Here is a 25,996-nt window from a genome sequence, read left to right as displayed (position 1 = left end):
CATGCCCAGCTGATAGTTTCACTCTTTAAAAGGCAAAAATATATGGCAACAACTAGGGACTGTTTAAAATTGCCTTGTCCTAAAAAAAAATAACCAAAATCTACCAGCATTATTACACAGATGAAAGAGAACTAAATTTTCTTTAAAAGTAGCAGAACCACTTTCTTTCTTTTTAAAAGAACCTAATCCACTAACACTTTGTAATTTTTACAGGTAAAAGGCTAACTATATTTTATTATTAAAACTTTTCATTTTTATTATGGTCTTCCCATGGAATCTGAAGAAAATACTACAGTGAATACAAGGTTTTTGAAGAGTGACTTTTTAAAGTATAGTGAAATTCATTAAAAAATAATAAGAGCATTTTTACTTCTCCATTTTCATCTTCACAACAAAATATGTGATAGAGATTTTACAGATGAAGAAGGTAAAGTTGACAGAGCCTGACATGATTGGTCAAATGGCAGAGTCATGGATTATGATTCTAAATCCAATACATTTTTCATAACACAACTGAGACATTCAATAAATCAATTTGTACTCCCTAAAATATATCCTATTCAAATTTAAATTATAAAATGCATGTTATTCCTTTGCTATAACCTAATTATCATTTGGGTAAGCAAAATTCTTTCCTTCCAAATATCCAGTCCCTTTTTATTTTCTCACCAATTGTTATCTCAATATATATTCTTACAGTGACAATTTCCCTATATTAGGCTCTATTTTTCATTTGTTACTTGCTCAAGTAATAAACTGAATATAAAAAGAATGCCATTTTTTAATGCTTTATAGGTTACAAAGTTATTTCAGAGATCACATCTCACTTGTTCCTCAGAATAGCTTGGTGAGAATGAACAAATTAAACTACTTTGTAGCTCTCCAACGTCTCTTATTTTATGAGATACATATGCTCTTACATTGTTCTATGCCTTTTGTACACCTCGCTCTCAAAATGAAATGTCTTAACCCCTCTGACATGTGAAATGCTCCTTAGCAACCTTAAAGACTCAGCTAAAATGCTATGTTTTATACAAAAGCCTTTTTTGATTCACTAGGCAGTAAATTAGGAAAACTCTCATCTTGGTCTTGACCCAATCCTGTATCACAACACTTAACAATTAAAAACAACAACCAGCCAGGTGCCGTGGCTCACACCTGTAATCCCAGCACTTTGGGAGGCCGAGGCGGGTGGATCACGAGGTCAGGAGTTTGAGGCCGGCCTGACCAACATAGTGAAAGCCTGTCTCTACTAAAAATACAAAAATTAGCCGGGCATGGTGGTGAATACCTGTAATCCCAGTTACTCAGGAGGCTGAGGCAGGAGAATCTCTTGAACCAGGGAGACAGAGGTTGCAGTGAGCCGAGATCATGCCACTGCACTCCAGCCTGGGCAAAAGAGTGAGACTCTCTCTCATTTATGGAAAAAAAAAAACACCAACAACAACCAACATTCACTAAGGTGCTTACTAAAAGTCAATAAGCACTTTACCTTCTATTAATTTATATAATGTTCCTATTAATCCTAAGAGGTAAGTGGGTATAATAATATTTCTTAGCAGGAGAGTAAACAGACTTTCAGAGGCTTAGTGTCACAGACGGTAAGTGTCAAAACTGAAATTTAAGAATGCCTGTGACCACTGTACCATACTGTTCTTATCAATATACCACTTTGCAATGCAGTGGTAATACACAGCTATATAATAACTACTGGCCAAATCTGGCTCCCACTTCGGCATGTGAGCACCTTAGAACTGGGGCTGGTGAAAAATGAGAGCAATGGAGGACAGAAAAGGGATGAAAGGTGAGACCCAAAAAATATCTGTCTCTTACAATGACCTATATTATATTACAGTAGTGACTGCAGATAAGCAATATAATTTTGTTTAGAATTTATAAGGAAACAGTTAATTGAGCTGTTTAAATGTCAGAAGTTATTTTTATTGAAAACTAAGAAGAAAGTTTCTTCAATTTTTCCATTGTGTTTTTACATTTTCAAGACTAGTAATTATAAAATACTGGTTTAAACCTGAAAACTTTGACATTAACACAAAAGCAATTATCTTTTCCATTCATTATATATTGCAATGTTACCTATCCACGTTGATACTACCTGTGACCCACAAAAGCTGCCCAGGACATTTCATGTAATAGCCTTCAAACGACCAAGTAGAGAGATTCCAAATTCAAAGCACTTGAAAATCACCACTGTCAATAATTACCCCAAAGACATGGGGTAAGGAGGGGTGAGAGAGGCAGATAGTGAGGATAATAAGAAAAGGCAGATACAACTGTGGGCTTGTACTGACTAGTGACCAAATCCTGAACAGAGATACCCTTTGGGAAAAACAAAACAAAACTGTGAAGTGTTAAATTTATGTAAGGCATTATTAAGATTAGTAGAAGGTCTTATTATTCCCTAATAAGTAATGTTCCAATTCGAACACACTAAAATAATCTTGATTCTATGTATTATTCATAAAATAGCCACAGCACTTCTTTCAATAATGTGCATGTGTGAATATACACACAGACACACACAAAATGTATGCTAGAGTATTTGTACATTTTAGCTACCAATATCAAATCATGTCCTTTATTAGGAGCTTAATGTTTGAGAAATACATAATAAATTACACTGATCATAAACACCCACTGCATGTAAATTGCTACTGTACATATCCTGGTCAGCTTCCAAGAGATAGAAGGTAAGTTCTGGGTTCAAAGAAATTAAAAATCAAACAGAGAGACAAAGGCAACACTAAATTACGTAGAAGTTTTCTCCGTGTAGTTTGACAGGAGATAAAAGGGGAGCAAGGATCTAGAAGTTTACTAGGGGAAAAGCACAGCTATAAAAGATTATATTTTAAACATCAGTCAACACCAAGAGTTGATGGGGAAAGGGGTAATGGTAAACTGGTATAATTACTTTGGAAAATAGCTGGAGGTCATCTAGTAAATCTGAGCATGTGTTTGCCCTACAGGACAGGAATTTCACTTTGAGTATCTAACATAGAGAAATTCTTGTACAAATGCATAAGATTTATATATGAATGTTCCAGCTATAATATTTGAATATTTGTAGTAGCAAGAAAAATAAAAAATAGGAATTATACATGGAGCATTTCTGCTCCACACCAAAGTATAATACAGTTGTCATGAAGAAAAGTACTCATGTGATTGAGTTACACTGAACTAGCCACACGTTTTTTTTTAATGAAACACCACTTTTACTAGAAAGACCGACAAACTATTATTATTCAGACTTGAGAAGGAAGGGAATCTGTCACTTTAAAGAATAGAATTGATAGCATTTATTGCCAGTAATAAAACTCAAGCTTTCGAATACAGTTTAGAATTTTGGAAAACATGTATCCACCACCATGAGCTCGACAGCTTCCTCATATTTAAAGCTTATTCTGAGATTCATAGTGATATTGACAAATGTGACTGTTTTTATATTGTACAATAAAATGTGTCAAAATTTGGAAGATCTGAGTAACTCAATGAACCAATATTTTCCACATGACTAATGCATGATCTTACAGAATCATGCACAGGAAAAGATCCACTCAAAAGGCAAGATAGACCAAATTTTAATGCTAAAGGGTACAAAAAGTCCACTGATATGGTTTCAGATTCTACATTATAACTAACTTTTAAGACACTATTATCAAATTTGAGCACAGTATCAAATAAAGAAAGCCACAATTATCTGAAAAAGGTATTCAAATATACCTTCCTTTTCCAACCACATATCTGTGTGAGACTAAATTTTCTTCATATACTTCAACCACATGCTACAATAGATTTAATGTAAAGGCAGATATGAGAATCTATCTGTCCTATATTAAGCTAGACATTTAAAAGGTTTCCAAAAATGTAAAACATCACAACTATTTTTCTTGCTGAACTCTTGTGTTTTAGAAAAATGGTCATTTTTCATAAGAAATGTTATTTATGTTAATATTTAATGAGTTAATGTTTTTTAAATAAATAAATATTTTAAATTCCTTTTAAATTTCGATATGGCAAGTGTCCATAGATGTAAACTCCCCCCAAAAATGGCTCTTTGGAGTCCTTAATCATTTTGAGAATGTAAAGAGAAGTGCTGGCCAAGAGCAGCAAATTACCCTGAAACTTCACGGCAGCAGCCGAAAACAGTATCTATTATCTCATGTAGTTTTTGACGGTCAGGAATCTAGAAGTGGCTTAACTGGGTGATTTCACCTCAGGGTCTCTCATGAGGTCATAGTAAGCTGCTGGCCAGAGCTACAGTTTCTGAAAACTTGACTAGGATTGGAGCATCTACTTCCAAGCTCATACACATGGCTGTTGGCAGGAGGTTTAGTATTTATAGCTAAGCATATTTCTCTTTTTTCCCTTATGCCCTATTTTTTTCTTTCTTAACTTTTTCCTTACTATATTTCACCAAAATGTTAAGTTCAAGTTATTACAAATGAACCAACACATTCACATCTTTGAATAAAAGGGTTTAATAACTCTCTACTGCCCCATCACTAAAAAAGTAAAGACAAAGGGAAAAAGTATTAATATTAGTACCTCCCCTACCCCCAAACAAAATACTATATGTTGCTTTTCTGTTTTTGTTTTTGTTTTTTTGTTGGTTTTTTGTTGTTTGTTTTTTTGAGATGGAATTTCATTCTGTGGCCCAGGCTGGAGTGCAGTGGCATGATCTCGGCTCACTGCAATTTCTGCCTCCCACGTTCAAGTGATTTTCCTGCCTCAGCCTCCCAAGTAGCTGGGATTACAGGCATGTGCCACCACACCTGGCTAATTTTTGTATTTTTAGTAGAAATGGGGTTTCACCATGTTGGTCAGGCTGGTCTCAAACTCCTGACCTCAGGTCATTTGCCCACCTTGGCCTCCCAAAGTGCTGGGATTACAGGCGTGAGCCACTGCGCCTGGCCAATGTTGCTCATTTATAAAGAAACAACGCAGAAAATATTAACATTTAAAAATACAAAACAAAGTTGAAGGCTTACCTTCCTGATTTTAAAACTTATTACAAAGCTACAATAATCAAAACAGTATGGTACTAGCATAAAGATGGACACAGAAATCAATGGAATAGAATAGACAGCCAGAAATAAACCTTTGCATATATTGTTGCTATGGTCTGAACATCTGTGTCCCCCCAAAATTCATATACTGAAACTTAACCCTCAAGGAGATGGTATTAGCAGGTGGGCATTTCAGAGGTAATTAGGTCCTCAGGGTTGAGTTCTCATGAATGGAATCACAAAAGAGGCCCCAGTGAGGTCTCTTGTTCTTTTCACCATGTGGGACACAGTGAGAAGGCAACATCTATGAACCAGAAAGCAGTGTTTCACCAGACACCAAATCTGCTAGTGACTTGATTTTGAACTTCCCAGCCTCCAAAATAGTAAAAAATAAATTTCTATTGTTTATAAGCTACCCAGTTTATAGCATCTTATTATAGGAGCCTAAACAGACTAAGACAATGGTCAAATAATTTCTGACAAGGGTGCCAAGAGTATTCAATGGGAAAAGGACAGTCTTTTCAACAAATGCTGCTGGGAAAATGGATATCCACGTACAAAAGAATAAAATTAGACTCTTACCTTATACTATATACAAAAATTAAATCAAAATGGATCAAAAACCTAAACGTAAGACCTAAAAATTAGAAAACTCTTAGAAGAAAACAAAAGAAAAGCTTCATGACACTAGGCTTAGCAATGATTTTTTGGCTATGACACCAAATAGACCTTAGCAAAAATAAAAGTAAATAAATTAGACTACATCAAAATTTAACATAACTACAGAAAGGGATAAAATATTTGCAAATCACATATCTGATAAGGGGTTAGTATCTAGAATATATAAAGAACTCCTACAACTCAATAACAACAACAGAACCCAGTTTTGTTGCATATGGCCAGCAAGCACATTAAAAGATGTTCAACAACCTAGTCATTAAGGGCATGCAAATCAAGGCCAAAATGAGATACCACCACCTTATACCCATTAAGATGGTCACTCTCCAAAAAGAGAAAGAAAATAAGTGTTGGTGAGGATGTAGAGGAACTGGAACCCTGGTATAGTTGGTGGGAATATAAAAGGGTTACAACAACTATAAAAATCAGTATGGCAGGGGGCGCCCAAGATGGCCAAATAAGAACAGCTCCAGCCTCCAGCTCCCATCTCACAGGGGTGTGTCGGACAGTCAATGGTGGTCCACAGGTGCAGCTCAACCAGCGAGAGCTGAAGCAGGGCGAGGCATCGCCTCACTTGGGAAGCACAAGAGGGAAGGGAATTCCTTTTCCTAGCCAAGGGAAATTGAGACACACAACACTTGGAAAATCGGGTAACTCCCACCCTAACACTGGGCTTTACCAAGGGTCTTAGCAACCCGCACACCAGGAGATTATATCCCACACCTGGCCTGCAGGGTACCACGCCCACGGAGCCTCCCTCATTGCTAGCACAGCAGTCTGAGATTTAACTGCAAGGTGGCAGCGAGGCTGGGGGAGGGGCGCCCGCCATTGCTGAGGCTTAAGTAGGTAAACAAAGCCATCAGGAAGCTCGAATTGGGGGGAGCCCACCGCAGCTGAAGGAGGCCTGCCTGCCTCTGTAGACTCCACTTCTGGAGACAGGGCATAGCTAAACAAAAAGCAGCAGAAACCTCTGCAGATGTAAAAGTCCCTGTCTAGAGCGAGACTCTATCTCAAAAAAAAAAAAAAAAAAAAAGTCCCTGTCTGACAGCTTTGAAGAGAGGAGTGGTTCTCCCAGCATGGAGGTTAAGATCTGAGAATGGACAGACTGCCTGCTCAAGTGGGTCCCTGACCCCTGAGTGGCCTAACTGGGAGACATCCCCCACTAGGTGCAGACCGACACCTCATATCTCACATGGCTGGGTACACCCCTGAGACGAAGCTTCCAGACCAAGAATCAGACAGCAACACTCGCTGTTCAGCAATATTCTATATTCTGCAGTCTCCACTGCTGATACCCAGGCAAACAGGGTCTGGAGTGGACCTCAAGCAAACTCCAACAGACCTGCAGCTGAGGGTCCTGTTAGAAGGAAAATTAACAAACAGAAAGGGCACCCACACCAAAACCCCATCAGTGCGTCACCATCATCAAAGACCAAAAGGCAGATAAAACCACAAAGATGGGGAAAAACAGTGCAGAAACGCTGGAAATTCAAAAAATCAGAGTGCATCTACCCCTCCAAAGGAATGCAGCTCATCACCAGCAACGGAACAAAGGTGGACAGAGAATGACTTTGACAAGCTGAGAGAAGAAGGCTTCAGTCGATCAAACTTCTCAGAGCTAAAGGAAAACTACGTAACCAGCACAAAGAAACTAAAAACCTTGAAAAAGGAATGGATGAATGGATAACTAGAATAATCAATGCAGACAAGACCTTAAAAGAACTGATAGAGATGAAAACCATGACACGAGAACTACGGGACAAATGCACAAGCTTCAGTAACCAACTCAATCAACCGGAAGAAAGAGTATCAGTGACTGAAGATCAAATGAATGAAATGAAGCAAGAAGTCTAGAGAAAAAAGAGTTAAAAGAAATGAACAAAGCCTTCAAGGAATATGGGATTATGTGAAAACACCAAATCTACGTCTGATTGGGGTGCCTGAAAGTGATGGGGAAAATGGAACCAAGTTGGAAAACACTCTGCAGGATATCATCCAGAACTTCCCCAACCTAGTAAGGCAGGCCAACATTCAAATTCAGGAAATACAGAGAACGCCACAAAGATACTCCTTGAGAAGAGCAACTCCAAGACACATAATTGTCAGATTCACCAAAGTTGAAATGAAGGAAAAAATGTTAAGGGCAGCCACAGAGAAAGTTCGGGGTACCCACAAAGGGAAGCCCATCAGACTGACAGCAGATCTCTCGGCAGAAACTCTACAAGCTAGAAGAGAGTGGGGGCCAATATTCAGCATTCTTAAAGAAAAGAATTTTCAACCCAGAATTTCATATCCAGCCAAACTAACTTTCATCACTGAAGGAGAAATAAAATCCTTTACAGACAAGCAAATGCGTAGAGATTTTCTCACCACCAGGCCTGCCCTACAAGAGATCCTGAAGAAAGCACTAAACATGGAAAGGGACAACCAGTACCAGCCATTGCAAAAACATGCCAAAATGTAAAGTCTATCGATGCTAGGAAGAAACTGCATCAACTAACGAGCAAAATAACCAGCTAATATCATAATGACAGGATCAAGTTCACACATAACAATATTAACCTTAAATGTAAATGGACTAAATGCTGCAATTAAAAGTCACAGATGGGCAAAATGGATAAAGAGTCAAGACTCATCAGTTTGCTGTATTCAGAAGACCCATCTCACATGCAGAGACATACATAGGCTCAAAATAAAGGGATGGAGGAAGATCTACCAAGCAAATGGAAAACAAAAAAAGGCAGGGGTTGCAATCCTGGTCTCTGATAAAACAGACTTTAAGCCATCAAAGATCAAGAGAGACAAAGAAGGCCATTACATAATGGTAAAGGGATCAATTCATCAGGAAAAGCTAACTATCCTAAATATATATGCACCCAATACAGGAGCACCCAGATTCATAAAGCAAGTACTTAGAGATTTACAAAGAGACTTAGATTCCCATACAATAATAATGGGAGACTTTAACACCCCACTGTCAACATTAGACAGATCAACAAGACAGAAAGTTAACAAGTATATCCAGGAATTGAACTCAATTCTACACCAAGTGGACCTAATAGACATCTACAGAACTCTCCACCCCAAATCAACAGAATATACATTCTTCTCAGCACCACATCGCACTTATTCCAAAATTGACCACATAGTTGGAAGTAAAGCACTCCTTAGCAAATGTAAAAGAACAGAAATTATAACAAACTGTCTCTCAGACCACAGTGCAATCAAACTAGAACTCAGGACTAAGGAACTCAATCAAAATCTCTCAACTACATGGAAACTAAACAACCTGCTCCTGAATGACTACTGGGTACATAAAGAAATGAAGGCAGAAATAAAGATGTTCTTTGAAACCAATGAGAGCAAAGACACAACATACCAGAATCTCTGGGACACATTTAAAGGAGTGTGTAGAGGGAAATTTATAGCACTAAATGCTCACAAGAGAAAGCAGGAAAGATCTAAAATTGATACCCTAACATCACAATTAAAAGAACTAGAGAAGCAAGAGCAAACACATTCAAAAGCTAGCAGAAGGCAAGAAATAACTAAGATCAGAGCAGAACTGAAGGAGAGAGAAACACGAAAAACCCTCCAAAAAATCAATGAATCCAGGAGCTAGTTTTTTGAAAAGGTCAACAAAATTGATAGACCGCTAGCAAGACTGATAAAGAAGAAAAGAGAGAAGAATCAAATAGACATAATAAAAAATGATAAAGAGGATATCACCACCGATCCCACAGAAATACAAACTACCATCAGAGAATACTATAAACACCTCTATGCAAATAAACTAGAAAACCTAGAAGAAATGGATAATTTCCGGAAAACTTACACTCTCCGAAGACTAAACCAGGAAGAAATTGAATCCCTGAATAGACCGATAGCAGGCTCTGAAATTGAGGCAATAATTAATAGCCTACCAACCAAAAAAAGTCTAGGACCAACGGATTCACAGCCAAATTCTACCAGAGGTACAAGGAGGAGTTGGTACCATTCCTTCTGAAACTATTCCAATCAATAGAAAAAGAGGGAATCCTCCCTAACTCATTTTATGAGGCCAACATCATCCTGATACCAAAGCCTGGCAGAGACACAACAAAAAAAGAGAATTTTAGACCAATATCCCTGATGAACATCGATGTGAAAATCCTCAATAAAATACTGGCAAACTGAATCCAGCAGCACATCAAAAAGCTTATCCACCATGATCAAGTGGGCTTCATCCCTGGGATGCAAGGCTGGTTCAACATACACAAACCAATAAACGTAATACAGCACATAAACAGAACCAAAGACAAAAACCACATGATTATCTCAATAGATGCAAAAAAGGCCTTTGACAACATTCAACAGCCCTTCATGCTAAAAACTCTCAATAAATTCAGTATTGATGGAACGTATCTCAAAATAATAAGAGCTACTTATGACAAATCCACAGCCAATATCATATTGAATAGGCAAAAATTGGAAGCATTCCCTTTGAAAACTGGCACAAGACAGGGATGCCCTCTCTCACTATTCCTATTCAACATAGTGTTGGAACTTCTGGCTAGGGCAATCAGGCAAGAGAAAGAAATAAAGGGTATTCAGTTAGGAAAAGAAGAAGTCAAATTGTCCCTGTTTGCAGATGACATGATTATATATTTAGAAAACCCCATCATCTCAGCCCAAAATCTCCTTAAGCTGATAAGAAACTTCAGCAAAGTCTGAGGATACAAAATCAATGTGCAAAAGTCACTAGTGTTCTTATACACAAGTAACAGACAAACAGAGAGCCAAATCATGAATGAACTCCCATTCACAACAGCTTCAAAGAGAATAAAATACCTAGGAATCCAACTTACAAGGGATGTAAAGGACCTCTTCAAGGAGAACTACAAACCACTGCTCAGTGAAATAAGAGGACACAAACAAATGGAAGAACATTCCATGCTCATGGATAGGAAGAATCAATATTGCGAAAACGGCCATACTGCCCAAGGTAATTTATAGATTCAATGCCATCCCCATCAAGCTACCAATGACTTTCTTCACAGAATTGGAAAAAACTGCGTTAAAGTTCATTTGGAACCGAAAAAGACCCCACATTGCCAAGACAATCCTAAGCCAAAAGAACAAAGCTGGAGGCATCACGCTATCTGACTTCAAACTACACTACAAGGCTATAGTAACCAAAACAGCATGGTACTGGTACCACAACAGAGATATAGACCAATGGAACAGAACAGAGCGCTCAGAAATAATACCACACATCTACAGCCATCTGATCTTTGACAAACCTGACAAAAACAAGAAATGGGGAAAGGATTCCCTATTTCATAAATGGTGCTGGGAAAATTGGCTAGCCATAAGTAGAAAGCTGAAACTGGATCTTTTCCTAACTCCTTATATGAAAATTAATTCAAGATGGATTATGGATTAGAGACTTAAATGTTAGACCTAAAACCATAAAAACCCTAGAAGAAAACCTAGGTAATACCATTCAGGACATAGGCATGGGCAAGGACTTCATGTCTAAAATACCAAAAGCAATGGCAACAAAAGCCAAAATTGACAAATGGGATCTAATGAAACTAAAGAGCTTCTGCACAGCAAAAGAAACTACCATCAGAGTGAACAGGCAACCTACAGAATGGGAGAAAATTTTTGCAATCTACTCATCTGACAAAGGGCTAGTATCCAGAACCTACAAACAACTCAAAGAAATTTATAAGAAAAAAACAACCCCATCAAAAAGTGGGCAAAGGATAGGAACAGACACTTCTCAAAAGAAGACATTCATACAGCCAACAGACACATGAAAGAATGCTCATCATCATTGGCCATCAGAGAAATGCAAATCAAAACCACAATGAGATATCATCTCACACCAGTTAGAATGGCAATCATTAAAAAAACAAGAAACAACAGGTGCTGGAGAAGATGTGGAGAAATAGGAACACTTTCACACTGTTGGTGGGACTGTAAACTAGTTCAGCCATTGTGGAAAACAGTGTGGCGATTCCTCAAGGATCTAGAACTAGAAATACCATTTGACCCAGCCATCCCATTACTGGGTATATACCCAAAGGATTATAAATCATGCTGCTACAAAGACACATGCACACGTATGTTTATTGCGGCACTATTCACAATAGCAAAGATTTGGAATCAACCCAAATGTCCATCGGTGACAGACTGGATTAAGAAAATGTGGTACATATACACCATGGAATACTATGCAGCCATAAAAAAGGATTAGTTCATGTCCTTTGTAGGGACATGGATGCAGCTGGAAACCATCATTCTCAGCAAACTATCACAAGAACAGAAAACCAAACACTGTATGTTCTCACTCATAGGTGGGAATTGAACAATGAGATCACTTGGACACAGGAAGGAGAACATCACACACCAGGGCCTATTGTGGGGAGTGGGGAGTGGGGAGAGATAGCATTAGGAGATATACCTAATGTGAATGACGAGTTACTGGGTGCAGCACACCAACATGGCACATGTATACATATGTAACAAACCTGCATGTTGTGCACATGTACCCTAGAACTGTTGTGCACATGTACCCTAGAACTTAAAGTATAATAATAAAAAAGAAAATCAGTATGACAGTTCCTCAAATAATTAAAAATAGAAGTATCATATGATCTACCAATCCCACTTACAGGTAAAGAATTGAAAGCAACGTGGCAAAGAGATATGTGTACAGCCATGTTGAAAGTAGCATTATTCACAACAGCCAAAAGATAGAAGCAATCCAAGTGTCGATCAACAGATGAATCAATAACATATATACACACAATAAAATGTCATTCAGCCTTAAAAACAAATTCTGACAGAAGCTATAACATGAATGAACCTTGAAGACACTATGTTAAGTGAAATAAGTCAGTCACAAAAAGACAAATACTGTTAGATGTAGTAACCCAAGTTTGAAAAAATTTAAAAAACAACATTTTGAAAAGACAAATACTGTATGGTTCCACTTATATGAGGCACCTAGGGTAGTCAAATTTTAGAGATAGAAAGTTGAATGGAACCTTCCAGGAGCTAGAGAGAATGAGGAATGTAGAATTGACAGTTATAAAATTTCAACTTTGCAAAATGAAAAAAGTTCTGGAGATTGGTTTGCATAATAACGTGAACATATTAAACACTAAAAAAAAAAATACAGAATAAATTACATTGTACTATGCCAATATATTTTTAAATTATGTAATATTAATATTTAAAATACATGAAAACAATTTACTATTATATATAGCTTTAAAATTCTCACCTGATTTTTTTGTGTTAATTCATTAAGTGAACTTTTAAGTTTTTGTAGTTCCTGTACATATACAGCAACTTCCTGGGGGCCTTTGGCAAGTTCACTCCTTAGCTGGCTTATTGTGGCCTAACAAAACAAAACAAAAAAAATTAAAGCAAACTAAATTTTTTAAAAACTAAAAAATGAAAGTATACAAAGGTTTTAAGAAAACAAATTTTTTATTGTTGGAATTTTCTATTTTGTTCTTTATCCTACCACCTGCACTACCACATTATGCTTTTCTCGGCTTACAATGAATTTTTACAATTTATCCAAGATGCACAACTTCATTTATTTATTAATACATAAAATAAAAATTTGGCATCCTACTTTAAGTTTCTGAAGTATCAAACTGCAAACCTAAATTTACTGGTTCTTAAACTCTATATTTCAATCTTCCAGAATTTAAAGATAATATGCCAGTTATGTCTACATTTTCTAACTTCTGTAGCGTAAAATTATCCTTTTACTTTAAGACATGTGCAAACATGCAACACAGAGCTTGCTACTGGTGAATCATCTTTCTAAATTATAATGAAAATGTCTTTGTCAAAAGAAGTTATCAAGCTGAAGTTATACACAGCTTCCTTAAGTTAGATCACTATATGGTCAGGTATAATCATCAGGCAGGAACTTGCTTTAGTGCATTTTAATTTTTTTTTTTTTGATACAGGCTCTTGCTCTGTCACCCAGGCTTGAGTGAAGTGGGACGATCACAGCTCACTGTAGCTTTGAGCCTCCCTGCTTCAAGCAATCCTCCCACATCAGCCTCTCAAGTAGCTAGGACCATCATGCCCAGCTAATTTTTTTATTTCCTGTTGAGACAGGGTCTCACTATGTTGCCTAGGCTCGTCCCCAACTCCTGGGCTAAAGTGACTCTCCCACTACGGCCTCCTGGGATTACAGCCATGAGCCACTGAGCCCAGCCCATTTTAACATTTTAAAAAATGTGAAAATCACGTTTTATTTAACTAAAGCAACGGTTTGATCATTTAAAAATAATATAAGAGAAAGAGAGGTAAGCAAAGATCTTGGAAATATAAATTTCTAATACATAAAAGCTGAACTATTAGAAAAACTAAGTATTTTTTTTTTAGGTATAGTCTGCTGCAAATGACACTGACAAAATAACTTTCTATTATATTAATATTTCTAATATTGCCTATTGGCTTTACTTTCCACTTTATAAATAAAGTTACAATCATTTCCAGTGTCTATTTCTTCATTACTGAATAAACTTTATAATATGAATAAGATACAAGTTTTACATTTTTTCTTGATATTTATAAATACTTATTCATATCATATATTACAAATGAGTACTTTCATCTTCAAGGGAGAAATCTCAGAAGGCTACTAACTTATCGTGGCAACAATGCTATTATTCAAGAGATCTTTGGCTACTCTTCTTTTGGAAACCCTTCTTTTGGAAACCCCTCCAGAGTGTGTGGAACTTATTTTTTTTAAGGAATTCTCAGTGGTGGTGTATCCTCATCCATTTTATGGTGGCTTTGATTTTAAGTTTTGGAAACCACCAAGTTTATAAGAAAGGTAAGTGATTGAACTGAAAGATCAAACACTTGAGCTTATTTTATTTTAATAATTATTTTATGTAATAACCATTTTATTTTAATAACGGGCTTATTTTAAAAATCAGAAGTGATTGAACTGAATGATCAAATTCTTGGGCTTATTTTAATAACCATAAATTAACAAAATTAGTTTTTTTAGTGTGTTCCAAATGGACTAAAAGTCAATTAAAATAAGTTTCAAAAATGTTTTTAGGAATGGAGTATGTCTGAAATACATGCATGGCCTGACCTTTTTGGGAAAACATTCACTTAAATATACAAATTCTAATGCAATGAAAGGCAATCGGTAACATTACCATATTGTTACACCTTATACACAGTGCTTCAGTGTCATATGTAACAGCTGATATGTTAATATATATATATAATCTTAAATAATTCAAAGAAGAAAAGGTTGATATATTTATGTATTTTCAACTACACTCAAGTTAAAGCCCTACCCTAAAACCATCTGTCTTAAACTGAACATGTAACCTTGAAATGGATTTAGCTATTGCCAGTTTATTTCAAATTACTATTTCTAAAAATTTTGAATCTCAAATTTTTTTTGTTAGTAGGGTTACAGATGTTAAATGAAACATCAGGAACAATTTGACTATTTTAACTCACCATGTTTTAATCATATAGCAAAAATGCCAATTTATTACAAAAGAAAATATCACATTTAAATCCCTACTTATAAATATCTTATCAAAAAAATTTGCACAGGTTCCCAGCACATAATGCACAGAAATAATAACAGTATATATTAAAATATAAATTATGTGTATGTCTCATTAAAATATGATGATTTCATATTGAAGTTTATAAAATGTAGTAAGCCAAGTGTAAGGTCTGTCTTGCTGACAAATTCCAACATGTAGAAATAAGAATTTCTAGTAAGAATAAGAATAGAATTTTCCTTATGAAAGAAGGAAACTGTAAAGCAACCATACTCCAAAAATATACTATTTTATAGCTTTTTTGTATCCTATTTTATAGATTTTAGGTATGTTCTTACAAATGATTGCATAAGGTTAACAACTAAAAAACTGGACATTAAGTGTATCATTTACACTTTGTACAACAAATTTAGATATTGCAAAAACTAAGATTTTTATATAGATGAAGTCCAGGACTTAAAACTTTAAAATTTACTCAAGGGGACAATAAAGAAAGATGTGGGAAGACTTATACATCCAGAGGCAGACTTTAGTTATGAAGAAGAGGAGTGAGGAGAGTGAATTCTGGAAAGGTTTCCCCTTTTTTATTGCACATTATGAATCATTAATCTTTTACAATAATCACATATTATGTTTATATTTGGGGACAAAATAAAGATTAAAGACAGACAATAATTACAAAGGAAAAAAAGTAAATACATTCCCTCTTCAGACATCACTATGGTGAAGTTCAAAGATCTCTGTTCATACTGACTTTCTTCTCTTAATAGGCCAAGCTTATATGTGCCTTGGACTTTAACCTCCTCCTGGGAATCCTAGCTCCCACTGCTTAACTCTGACTCTTATTTCATTCTTCTCACACATATCCTCCATGAGATCTTCCCCGACCACACTAAAACTGTTCTACAGTATTCCCACTTCCACTACGGCCTATACGTGCTTTATTTTTCTTCCTCACAGCCCTTATTATTACCTGGCTTTCTATCGTGATTCAGTGTACTTGTACAGTCTGTTGCTTGATTTCCAGAAAGGATTAAGCCTTACGGGAGCAAGTATTCTGTGTTATTTGGTATTTTAATCCCCACACCTAAAGCAGTCCCTGACACTTGGTAAACCCAAAAAAACTCAGTAAAGGAATGAGTAATTATACCACCAAATAGATAATAGATGCTTATTTCCAAGGAAACAGTATATTAGATCCTATAAAACAGTTTGCATTTCCCTTGATTGTCTGAAATGCTATTGAATTCAATACGAATTTTTACTAAAAAACTTTACATTACAAAATAAGGAATGATGTTTCAAGCAAACATCCTGCTGGTGCATTAGAAAAATTATGTTCATTGCGGCACTATTCACAATAGCAAAGACTTGGAATCAACCCAAATGTCCATCAGTGACAGACTGGATTAAGAAAATGTGGCACATATACACCATGGAATACTATGCAGCCATAAAAAAGGATGAGTTTGTATCCTTTGTAGGGACACAAATGCAGCTGGAAACCATCATTCTCAGCAAACTATCGCAAGAACAGAAAACCAAACACTGCCTGTTCTCACTCTTAGGTGGGAACTGAACAATGAGATCACTTGGACTCAGGAAGGGGAACATCACACACTGGGGCCTATTGTGGGGAGGGGGAGGGGAGACGGATTGCATTGGGAGTTATACCTGATGTAAATGACGAGTTGATGGGTGCTGACGAGTTGATGGGTGCAGCACACCAACATGGCACAAGTATACATATGTAACAAACCTGCACGTTATGCACATGTACCCTAGAACTTAACGTATAATAAAAAAAAAAAAAAGAAATTCTTACCTTAAAAAAAAAAATAAAATAAAATAAAATAAAATATGGCCAAGAAAAAAAAAAACTATTGTTTTAATATACTACAACTATTAGTAAATAATCATTTTTAAACGGTTGAAGCTATGCATGATTAATAAAACAAAAATGGGCATGTCTTTGAAGTTCTAAGATTGCCTTAAAACATAAAATTGCCATATAACAATTGAAGGTGATACATTAAGGGTATTACTAATATTAAAAAGCCTTCCAAAATCACATTACCTCAAATTTAAGCATCTCCATTAGAAAGCAGAAAAAATAATAACAAAATGGTGGATGAAAGGTGGCAGACAAGACTGACAAAAGTATACACTGAGCACATAATAAAAATGACCAAACATGCCTGCAAGTCTAGTCTCTTAAATAAGCATACTTTAAAAGATATTTAAATACTTTCATAGCTATGCATGGGTCTAATCATACTTATTTCATATCTACAGAAGCATTTTAGCTCTTAAAACTGGGATTCAAATGAGTTTATTTGGAAAAACATAAAATTCTTTAAAAATCATTTCCATTAAATACTACACCAAATACAAGTTGATTACAGCCTAGATATTTTCAATAATATAGACTTTTATAAATAATACTTTTTAACCTTTAAATCCTCTATTTCCAACCCACAAAACAGCCAATTGTTTATAAAGAATTTTCAAATGCTTTAAAATGAGATATTTTCTATATGCCTTCAAAAATGCTCAGTCAAAAAGAAGTCAGTGTACTCGTAAGGTATGCATTCAATAAAAGTAATAAACACAAGGACATACATACTTAATAACGTACACCAGATTATACATCTTCAGCCCCAACGAGGTATACTAGGCAAATAAACATTTATTTGAAATAAATGTTAAAATACATATTCCTAAAATTGCCATTAATTTGGTTTGAAGTAAATGTTTATTTGACATTTAAAAATAATTTCTTTCTTTTTTTGAGACAGAGTCTCACTCTATGGCCCAGGCTCGAGGTACAATGACATGATATTGGCTCAGTGCAACCTCTACCTCCCAGGTTCAAGGGATTCTCCCACTTCAGCCTCCCAAGTAGCTGGGATTACAGGCATATGCCACCAGACACCAGCTAGTTTCTTGTATTTTTAGCAGAGACAGGGTTTCACCGTGTTGGTAAGGCTAGTCTTGTACTCCTGACCTCAGGTGATCCACCTGCCTGGGCCTCCCAGTGTGCTGGGATTACACGTGTGAGTCATTGCACCCGGCCCTTAAAAATAAAGCTTCTTTAATTCCTTTGTATGTGTTTTGTTTCTGATGCCAATATTTAGGCTTGGTAAAAATGGCAGCATCTATAATAAAAATTGTTGTATTAAGTCCTATAATTCACTAACATACTTAATTGAGAATAAATAGAATTGAATTTTAATAAATTAATAAAACGTCATATATTCAGATTAAGGAAATGCTAAAAAACAAATGCAGTTATAAACAAATAAAATTAAGTAGACAGTAATTTTTTTTATATGGAAATGGTATGACATAACTCAAAAGTATTAGATATTACCCAATACAAATATTACAACACACAATATGGCAAAATAAAAAAATTAACAATAAGTATTAGGACAAGATTAATAGCACAAATTTACTTATAAGGCAATCATCAGACCACCTAAATTAGGAGACAGCAAGATAAAAAGGGAATAACACAGGCTTTGGACACGACCTGAGTTCCGACCCTAGCTTCTATGTTATGTGTGACCTTGAACAATTTACTTAACCTCATTGCCTCTCAGATTCCTCATATGTAAAACATACTTAATAGTTAACTTACAGGGTTATTAGAAACAAATGAGACCACGTTTTAAGTGCCTAACACAGTATCCAAAACCTACTGGTGCTCAAAAAAGTACGTTTGTTTCTAATAATAATATTATTCTGACTCTTAAGTTACCATTTCCTAAAGTTACTCAAAATATTTTAACATAGCCAAGGTCTCATTCATCACTACATATCCATTAATCAATTAAATAGGTAATAAGTATTATTCTTGTTTTATTAAAAACATAATGAAATATTAAATCACCTATTCAGTTACTCAGCACAAATAAATTCCTTTCTAAATTAATTCCAAATACTTGAAAGGATAAACTTTTATGAAACTTTAAATGAAGACATGAAGAACTGATTTCTAAGCCGTCTTCCTTCTTTCCTAGAAATATCTTTTCTAGAAAAAAAAAAAACCACTGTTTCCTACAATTAGCCCTGTTTGTAGGAAGGCCATGGAGGGAGACACTAAATTCTTTCACCTCCCTATCTTTCATAACTCTAGTCATAGAACGGGTGTGGTGACTCATGCCTTTAATACCAACATTTTGGGAGACTAAGGCAGGAGGATCTGCTTGAGGCCAAGGAGGTCAAGACCAGCCTAAGCAACAGAGCAAGACTCCATCTCAACCAAAAATAATTTGTTAAATAAAGAAAAACAAAAAAACTCTAATCATAGCTTTTTCATCTTAAATCACTTCTTCCCCTTAGATATAAAGTATTTTAATCTACACTAATAAAAATTCATAAAACACACTACAAATTCTTAAAAAGAATTTATTATAGTAACTCTTAAATATTACTTAGAAATGAGTAATTCTTAAATTAGAGTAACTCTTAGATAAAATATTACTTAGAAATGTCTTCCCATTAGCAAGTCATATCATATTCTCACTTTTTTTTTTTTTTTTGAGACAGGGTCTGCCTCTATCACCCAGGCTGGAGTGCAGTGGTGTGATCATGGCTCACTGCAGCCTCAACCTTCTGGGCTCAAGCAATCCTCTCACCTCAGCTTCCCACCTAGCTGGGAGTACAGGTACATGCCACCATGTCTGGCTAACTTTCTATAGAGACAGGGTTTCACCATGTTGCCCAGGCTGGTTAAACTCCTGGACTGAAGCAATCTGCCTGCCTCAGCCTGCCAAAGTCTTGGGATTATAGGGGTGAGCCACGATACTCAGTCTATATTTTGTTAAATGGCAAGTAAACATGTAAATTTATTTCCTTGTTAATACTCTATTTGTTTAACAAGTATAACTCCAAAACTTGCAGCTGAAATAAGGCAGAGAGGACTCAACTTTAAAATATGTATTCCTAAAACTGCCATTAATTTGGTTCTATTTTAGTCACCATAATACATTTATTTTAAATTTTCAAATAGCATTTAAGATATTTTTTAATCAAAAGAGAGTGTAATTTTTTTTTATTTGAGAAATATCAGTAGGCAGACATATCTAATCAAAAATAGTTCTTACTGAAACAAAGAAATAAATGACTGGGTTCACCCAGCTTTAGGTATTTTTACACTAACATCTGAATAGAACTTTTCCTCATGCAACTTCTAATTCAGCCTCTCTTTGATTCCACATTTGTACTTACAGATTACTCATTGTCTTTTGCTCATTAATAATACCTGTAGAACAAGAACTTTTAACTGGCTTCAGTAAGTTCATGAACCACCTGAAATTGTTTGAAAATTTTTGGAATTAAGTGTTATTGGGCTACAAAGGGTCAATTTTGGAAAATCTGCATCCAAATATCGTACGTTAGAGAGTGAAGTGTTAGGCATCACAAGGCCTTACATGCCTATGTGTGTTATATCCACAAACTTTCACCATCCCTTTCCATAAGATAAAGAAGAAAGATTTTAAAAAATGAATTAGACATGGGTTATCTATAATACGTATACCCCAAAGCTTGATGACATGTTACTATTTATGAATAAAGTGGCTTTTTAAATCACCAGTTACAAAACTCTAAGAAAGAGATTCAAATTAAAATGTCACGGTAACAACTTTTTAAACTGAAAATAAGAAAATCAGAGGTCTACTTTACATAAGGGAGCTTAAAGACTACAAATAATAGTAGTCATAACAAAATGTCTCCTATAATAAAGTAAAAAGGACACAGGCTAGGATTTTTAAGCAAATTTATTTATTATACATCTTAGAGTTTGTTATATGCTGACATAATTATACAAGGGATTTACAGGCCAAAGTCATGTCATGTAAGAAATAGTGGAAGAAACTGAGAATGTTTATCTTGGAAGAGAAAACACTCAGAGCAAATATGAGCAGTCTTCAAATACCTCATGTGGAAAGAGGAACAATTTATTCTGTGTAATTCCTAAGGACAGAACTAGAACCAGTGCATGTAAATTACAGGGAAACAAATGTCAGCTCAATAGAATAGACTTAGGAAGAAATATGCACACCCTACACCACCTAGCAAGGACTATGGATCACTTATCAGGGTTGCCATAAAGGGAAGTCCTGGATGGAATGTTAGACTAGCTCCTTTTAAGACTTCTTTCAAATTCATAATTCAAAGTCTATCAATTAGAAATAAGCTTATGGCCAGGCGCGGTGGCTCACGCCTGTAATCCCAACACTTTGGGAGGCCGAGACAGGCAGGTCATCTGAGGTCAGGAGTTCGAGACCAGCCTGGCCAACATAGTGAAGCCCCATCTCTACTAAAAATACAAAAATTAGCCAGGTGTGGTGGCAGGCACCTGTAATCCCAGCTACTTGGGAGACTGAGGCAGGAGAATCGCTTGAGCCTGGGAGGTGGAGATTGCAGTGAGCTGAGATCACCCCACTGCATTCCAGCTTGGGTGACAGAGCAAGACTTTGTCTCAAAAAACACAAAAAGAAATAAGCTTATTACAAAATAAGCCTTTCTTAAATATTTTTTCTAAACAAAATTGGTAATATAATTGTAGAAAATGCTATCATTGTTCCTTTATTTCTACCAAAGACAAAGTCAATTACCACTGATCAACTAACCTTGAGTAAATTTAACCTTAAATATCATGTCAGCCATATATATCATTTATTAAACAGAATAATAATCTTTATGCAAACATTCTTCTCTTAATGTCTAGTTTTATAAAGCAAAACATACTGACTGTAAAACCATATTGACTATAAACAAATATTATTCAGATTAAAAATGAAAGAAAGACAAATACTTTGATAGGCCACTCAGAAAAATCTAAAATCCTGGCTTCACTCAACAGTATACACTAGACAAACTAATATGAATCACATTTAAGTACAATAAACTTCATTACCTCTGAGCTAGCATATTGTGACTGTAATTTTTTGCATTCGTCTTTGAGTTTTTCAGATTCTCGCTCACGTTCCAAGGTCATATTATCCATTAGTGTTTGAACTTGCACCAGTTCCTTCTTTAGCACAGCAACATCTTCTATACCAGGTCTCTGAAGCTGTGAAGCAACACATTTTAATTAAAAATTAAAGTGAAAAACTAAAATAATATACATTTTTAGAATAATTTCACTACAAAGAAATCAAAAGGGAAACAATCTTCAATATCAATTTTTAGACTCCAAACACCGAACACTGATATCTTCTCCCACAATAAGCCACTTCTTCCCATCCTACCTTGCATTTAATAGTATTACTACTCAAGGTGCAGTCTAGTAAATTCACAATTATCTGTACCACTTTGTTTTCCTTTCCTTCACAAACTACATCTATTGGTCATAACACTGACTTGAAAATGCCACATTCCTTCTTTTCCTATCCTAGGAATAAAAATGAAGGAGCAGATGTAAGCACAGATGCTGCAGGTTGGATGTAGTTAATTTATATATTTATTGAGAGCTAAATAAAGGAAAGAAAGTCAAGAACAGATCCAAGATTATTAAGTCTTGGGAGAATATTAGAGAAGTATGGTTCCAATAACAGAAATACAGTAATGAGGAAACATGATTACTTTGATTTTATACCTGTTGAATTTGAAAGTAAAGCTAGAAATTCAACACAAAGTACCCTAAAAGCAGACGAATCTGTAAAACTAACATGCAAGAGAAGACCAGGATCAGAGATGCAGATATGTAAACTACTAAAATTACAGATGATATTTAGATAGAAACAATAAAAATGTTAAGATAGTAAGTTATGTATCATAACATTCCATTTTTATTTTTAAAATCATATACAGAATATATATGCAGGTGGTAGAATACAGGGAATTGCTTATTTCCTCCATTTCACTCAAATTATATTTTTAAACATTTTCCTTCAGGGTATGTATTTTATTTTTAATTTAGAAAGGTATAAGAATACATCTCAATAAATAATTCCTAAATTACCAGTTCCGTCTTCAGATCTTGAATTACAGTTGCCTCTTTGTTTAATTCTTCTGTCAGATGTGTCACTTTTTGTTCAGCAGCTTCTCGGAGACTCCTTTCTTCATCATACTTTGACTTTATATCTAATTAAAGATAGTTATATAAATATTAGTTTTATGACATTAAGGGAAGGGCAGTTTTATAAGTTCCCATATATTACTCTGCATATCTGTATATCGCTCTAATTCAAATTGACATTCCTTAGATAACCATAAATATATACAGTAAATTTATACTTTTAATTACATAAAATGAACTTAAAATTAATTAACTGTTTCTGACTACATAAATTTCACTCAACATTAATAATTAGCATTTTAATGTATACTTAATCACATTTTACCTAAAAGCACATGTTAAAAAATATATATGTGATAGTATAACCAAGTATTACATTTATACTATATTATTTAATTCACTTCTTTAAAATGTTCCTTTTTAATCTTTAAGCATGTCATAGAAGAAAATGTATCTTCTCTAAATTTCAAGATGAATCTACAGAGAAACACCAGTCCTTTGATGGAGGGCAGCTAGCAGACAAACAAAATAATTTACATAGCAACTCTGAAATCATTAAATTCCATTAATCACCATTTTAAGTCTATCACAGATGCTTTAACACACTAAAATACTATATTTATTGCTAGGGTATATAATGGCAAAAAGGTAATGAGACTGATTTAATGGCTAAAAAATTCTAATACAATTTACCTGCAATTTCAGTAGCAAGTTGGGCTGCTTTCTGTTCAAATAAGTCTTTCATTTGCTTAATATTAAAATTTTCTGTTTGGGCTTCTTCTAATTGCTGTTCCAAAGACTGTAGTTCTACAAAAAAATGCCATGGTTATTCAAATACCATGTTAATTACATATGCTAAATTGTTATTACTTATATTCATTACAGTTGTAAAGACGATCAACTTAAGTTTATTATCCAATTACAAGTAGAGTGTTTTGACATTTCAAGAAATTAAGTATATCTGCTTCATTTAAGGTACAAATCATAACTTAAAAACATAATACAAATGAAAGGAATATTTAGAATCACTGCCAAATAATCTATAAAGATTTGATTAAAAGTTATTTTAACATTTCACAGTTCTTTTCCTATATCCATCAACGGACCCAAAAGGAATACAGTCTTTTTTTTTTTTTTTTTTTTAAAGATGGGGGTCTCGCTATGTTGCTGAGGCTAATCTCAAACTCCTGTGTTCAAGCCATCCTCCCCTATTAGTCTCCCAAAGTGTTGGGATTACAGGCATGAGCCACCAAGCCTGGCTCAAAAACGAAAACATTTCTGCTCCTCTGATAAAATTAGTTATAAAGCAGGAAGAATTAGAAACAGTTAAGATCAAGGCCTCAAAATTTTTAATTCATTAAACTATGCAATCAATTCCTAATACTTCATCATAAAGAAAAGAAACTATCTTATTCTTAACATAGACTTAAAATTTCATTAAACAATCATATTAATGTAATATTCCAGAAGCTTATTCCTTACTTCAAAATATAATGAACTAAGAAAACTAAAGTTTTAGTTAACTGATTAAATTATGAAGTTCACATGTAACTCTCTAAACCTAGAATAAGACCATTATCTTCACTGTTTTAGAGTGATAAAGCATAACCATGAAACAAAATTCATTTAGCAGGCATCAAAGAAAAAGAAAGGAAAACAAGAAGAAAAAGAAAACTGAAAAAACATCTGCTTGAAGTAAAGTTACCTGCTGATGAATCAGTCACCAACCCATCAGGTTTAGCCTCCTCAATTAAAACAAAAGACATAAACAAATGAATTAAAAGGAAAAGATAAGACTGTTAAAATTGTCAATTTTTAAAAATCTCGAAAGTCACATTCTTTGAGGTAAGTAGTAAGATTTGGGTGAAAATCTAAATTTGGTAGTTTCCATTCTTCCAGATCTGTAAGAGACCAGCAGGCAGACTAGCATAATGCTCTAACTTCAATTTATTAGTTCTAACATAGTTTTTTTGTATGTTAATAAATATGAAGTTATTGTGGTCATCTTAAATTCCATGAACTCAGTAATAAATAAATAGCACAATTATTGTAATTATAAATATAGATTCTAAAACAAATACTTAAGTCAACTGGCAACATTCAATCGTGTTAGCATGTAGCTCTGAAATAATTTCAAACCCTAACATAGTTTGCTACATGGATGCTATATATTTTGCTGTAATAAGAACTTGGATTGTTATCCCCCTCCACTCAAGCATGTGATACCTGTTAGACCCCATATGTGAGAACTTGGCATGAACTTCTCCTCTCTTCAGTAGTATTACATCAGACCTTATCATACCCCAGATCTGAGCTACTGACCTCAACTACTGGACTTCAAAATGCATATTAACCAAAGAGTCTGAAAGACACTTTGAAAGCTTAGGTCATGGCAGGCTGCACTTTATCAGTTGCTTTCTTTCAGATTGGCAGCTCATGCTGCAACAGGACCACATCCTGTTGGCCTTTGAGCCTTGAGTCTTGCCAGCCAACACCTACATCTCCTCTAGCAGGAGGAGATCCCCATTGTCCGGGATCTCCACTGTTTTAGATGCCATCTCTCCAGAGAGACTGCTCATATAAAAAGGCACACCTCAATCCTTTTAGACTTTATTTTTCACAAAAGCCTGCTTCCATCCTGATAGATGACTAGACTTTAATAATTTTGGAGCTTATTCACTATATAGTTAGTATACCTCATC

General features: G+C 35.0%; 1 protein-coding gene across 2 annotated transcripts in view; it reads right to left on the bottom strand.

The window, feature by feature from the left end:
• EEA1 (early endosome antigen 1) overlaps window positions 1-25,996 on the bottom strand; it is a 162,155-nt gene that overhangs the window by 64,125 nt on the left and 72,034 nt on the right. For both annotated transcript variants that reach the window (XM_033221084.1, XM_033221085.1), the window contains 5 exons: window positions 25,000-25,039; window positions 23,988-24,101; window positions 23,238-23,359; window positions 22,191-22,346; window positions 12,979-13,095 (listed from right to left, as the gene is read on the bottom strand). In XM_033221084.1, coding sequence (XP_033076975.1) covers window positions 12,979-13,095; window positions 22,191-22,346; window positions 23,238-23,359; window positions 23,988-24,101; window positions 25,000-25,039 — 549 coding nt within the window. The remainder of the gene's footprint in view (window positions 1-12,978; window positions 13,096-22,190; window positions 22,347-23,237; window positions 23,360-23,987; window positions 24,102-24,999; window positions 25,040-25,996) is intronic.

The sequence above is a fragment of the Trachypithecus francoisi genome, unplaced genomic scaffold (genome assembly GCF_009764315.1).
Source record: "Trachypithecus francoisi isolate TF-2019V2 unplaced genomic scaffold, Tfra_2.0 Lachesis_group11, whole genome shotgun sequence".
Lineage (NCBI taxonomy): Eukaryota > Metazoa > Chordata > Mammalia > Primates > Cercopithecidae > Trachypithecus > Trachypithecus francoisi.
This window is presented reverse-complemented; position numbering and strand designations above follow the sequence as displayed.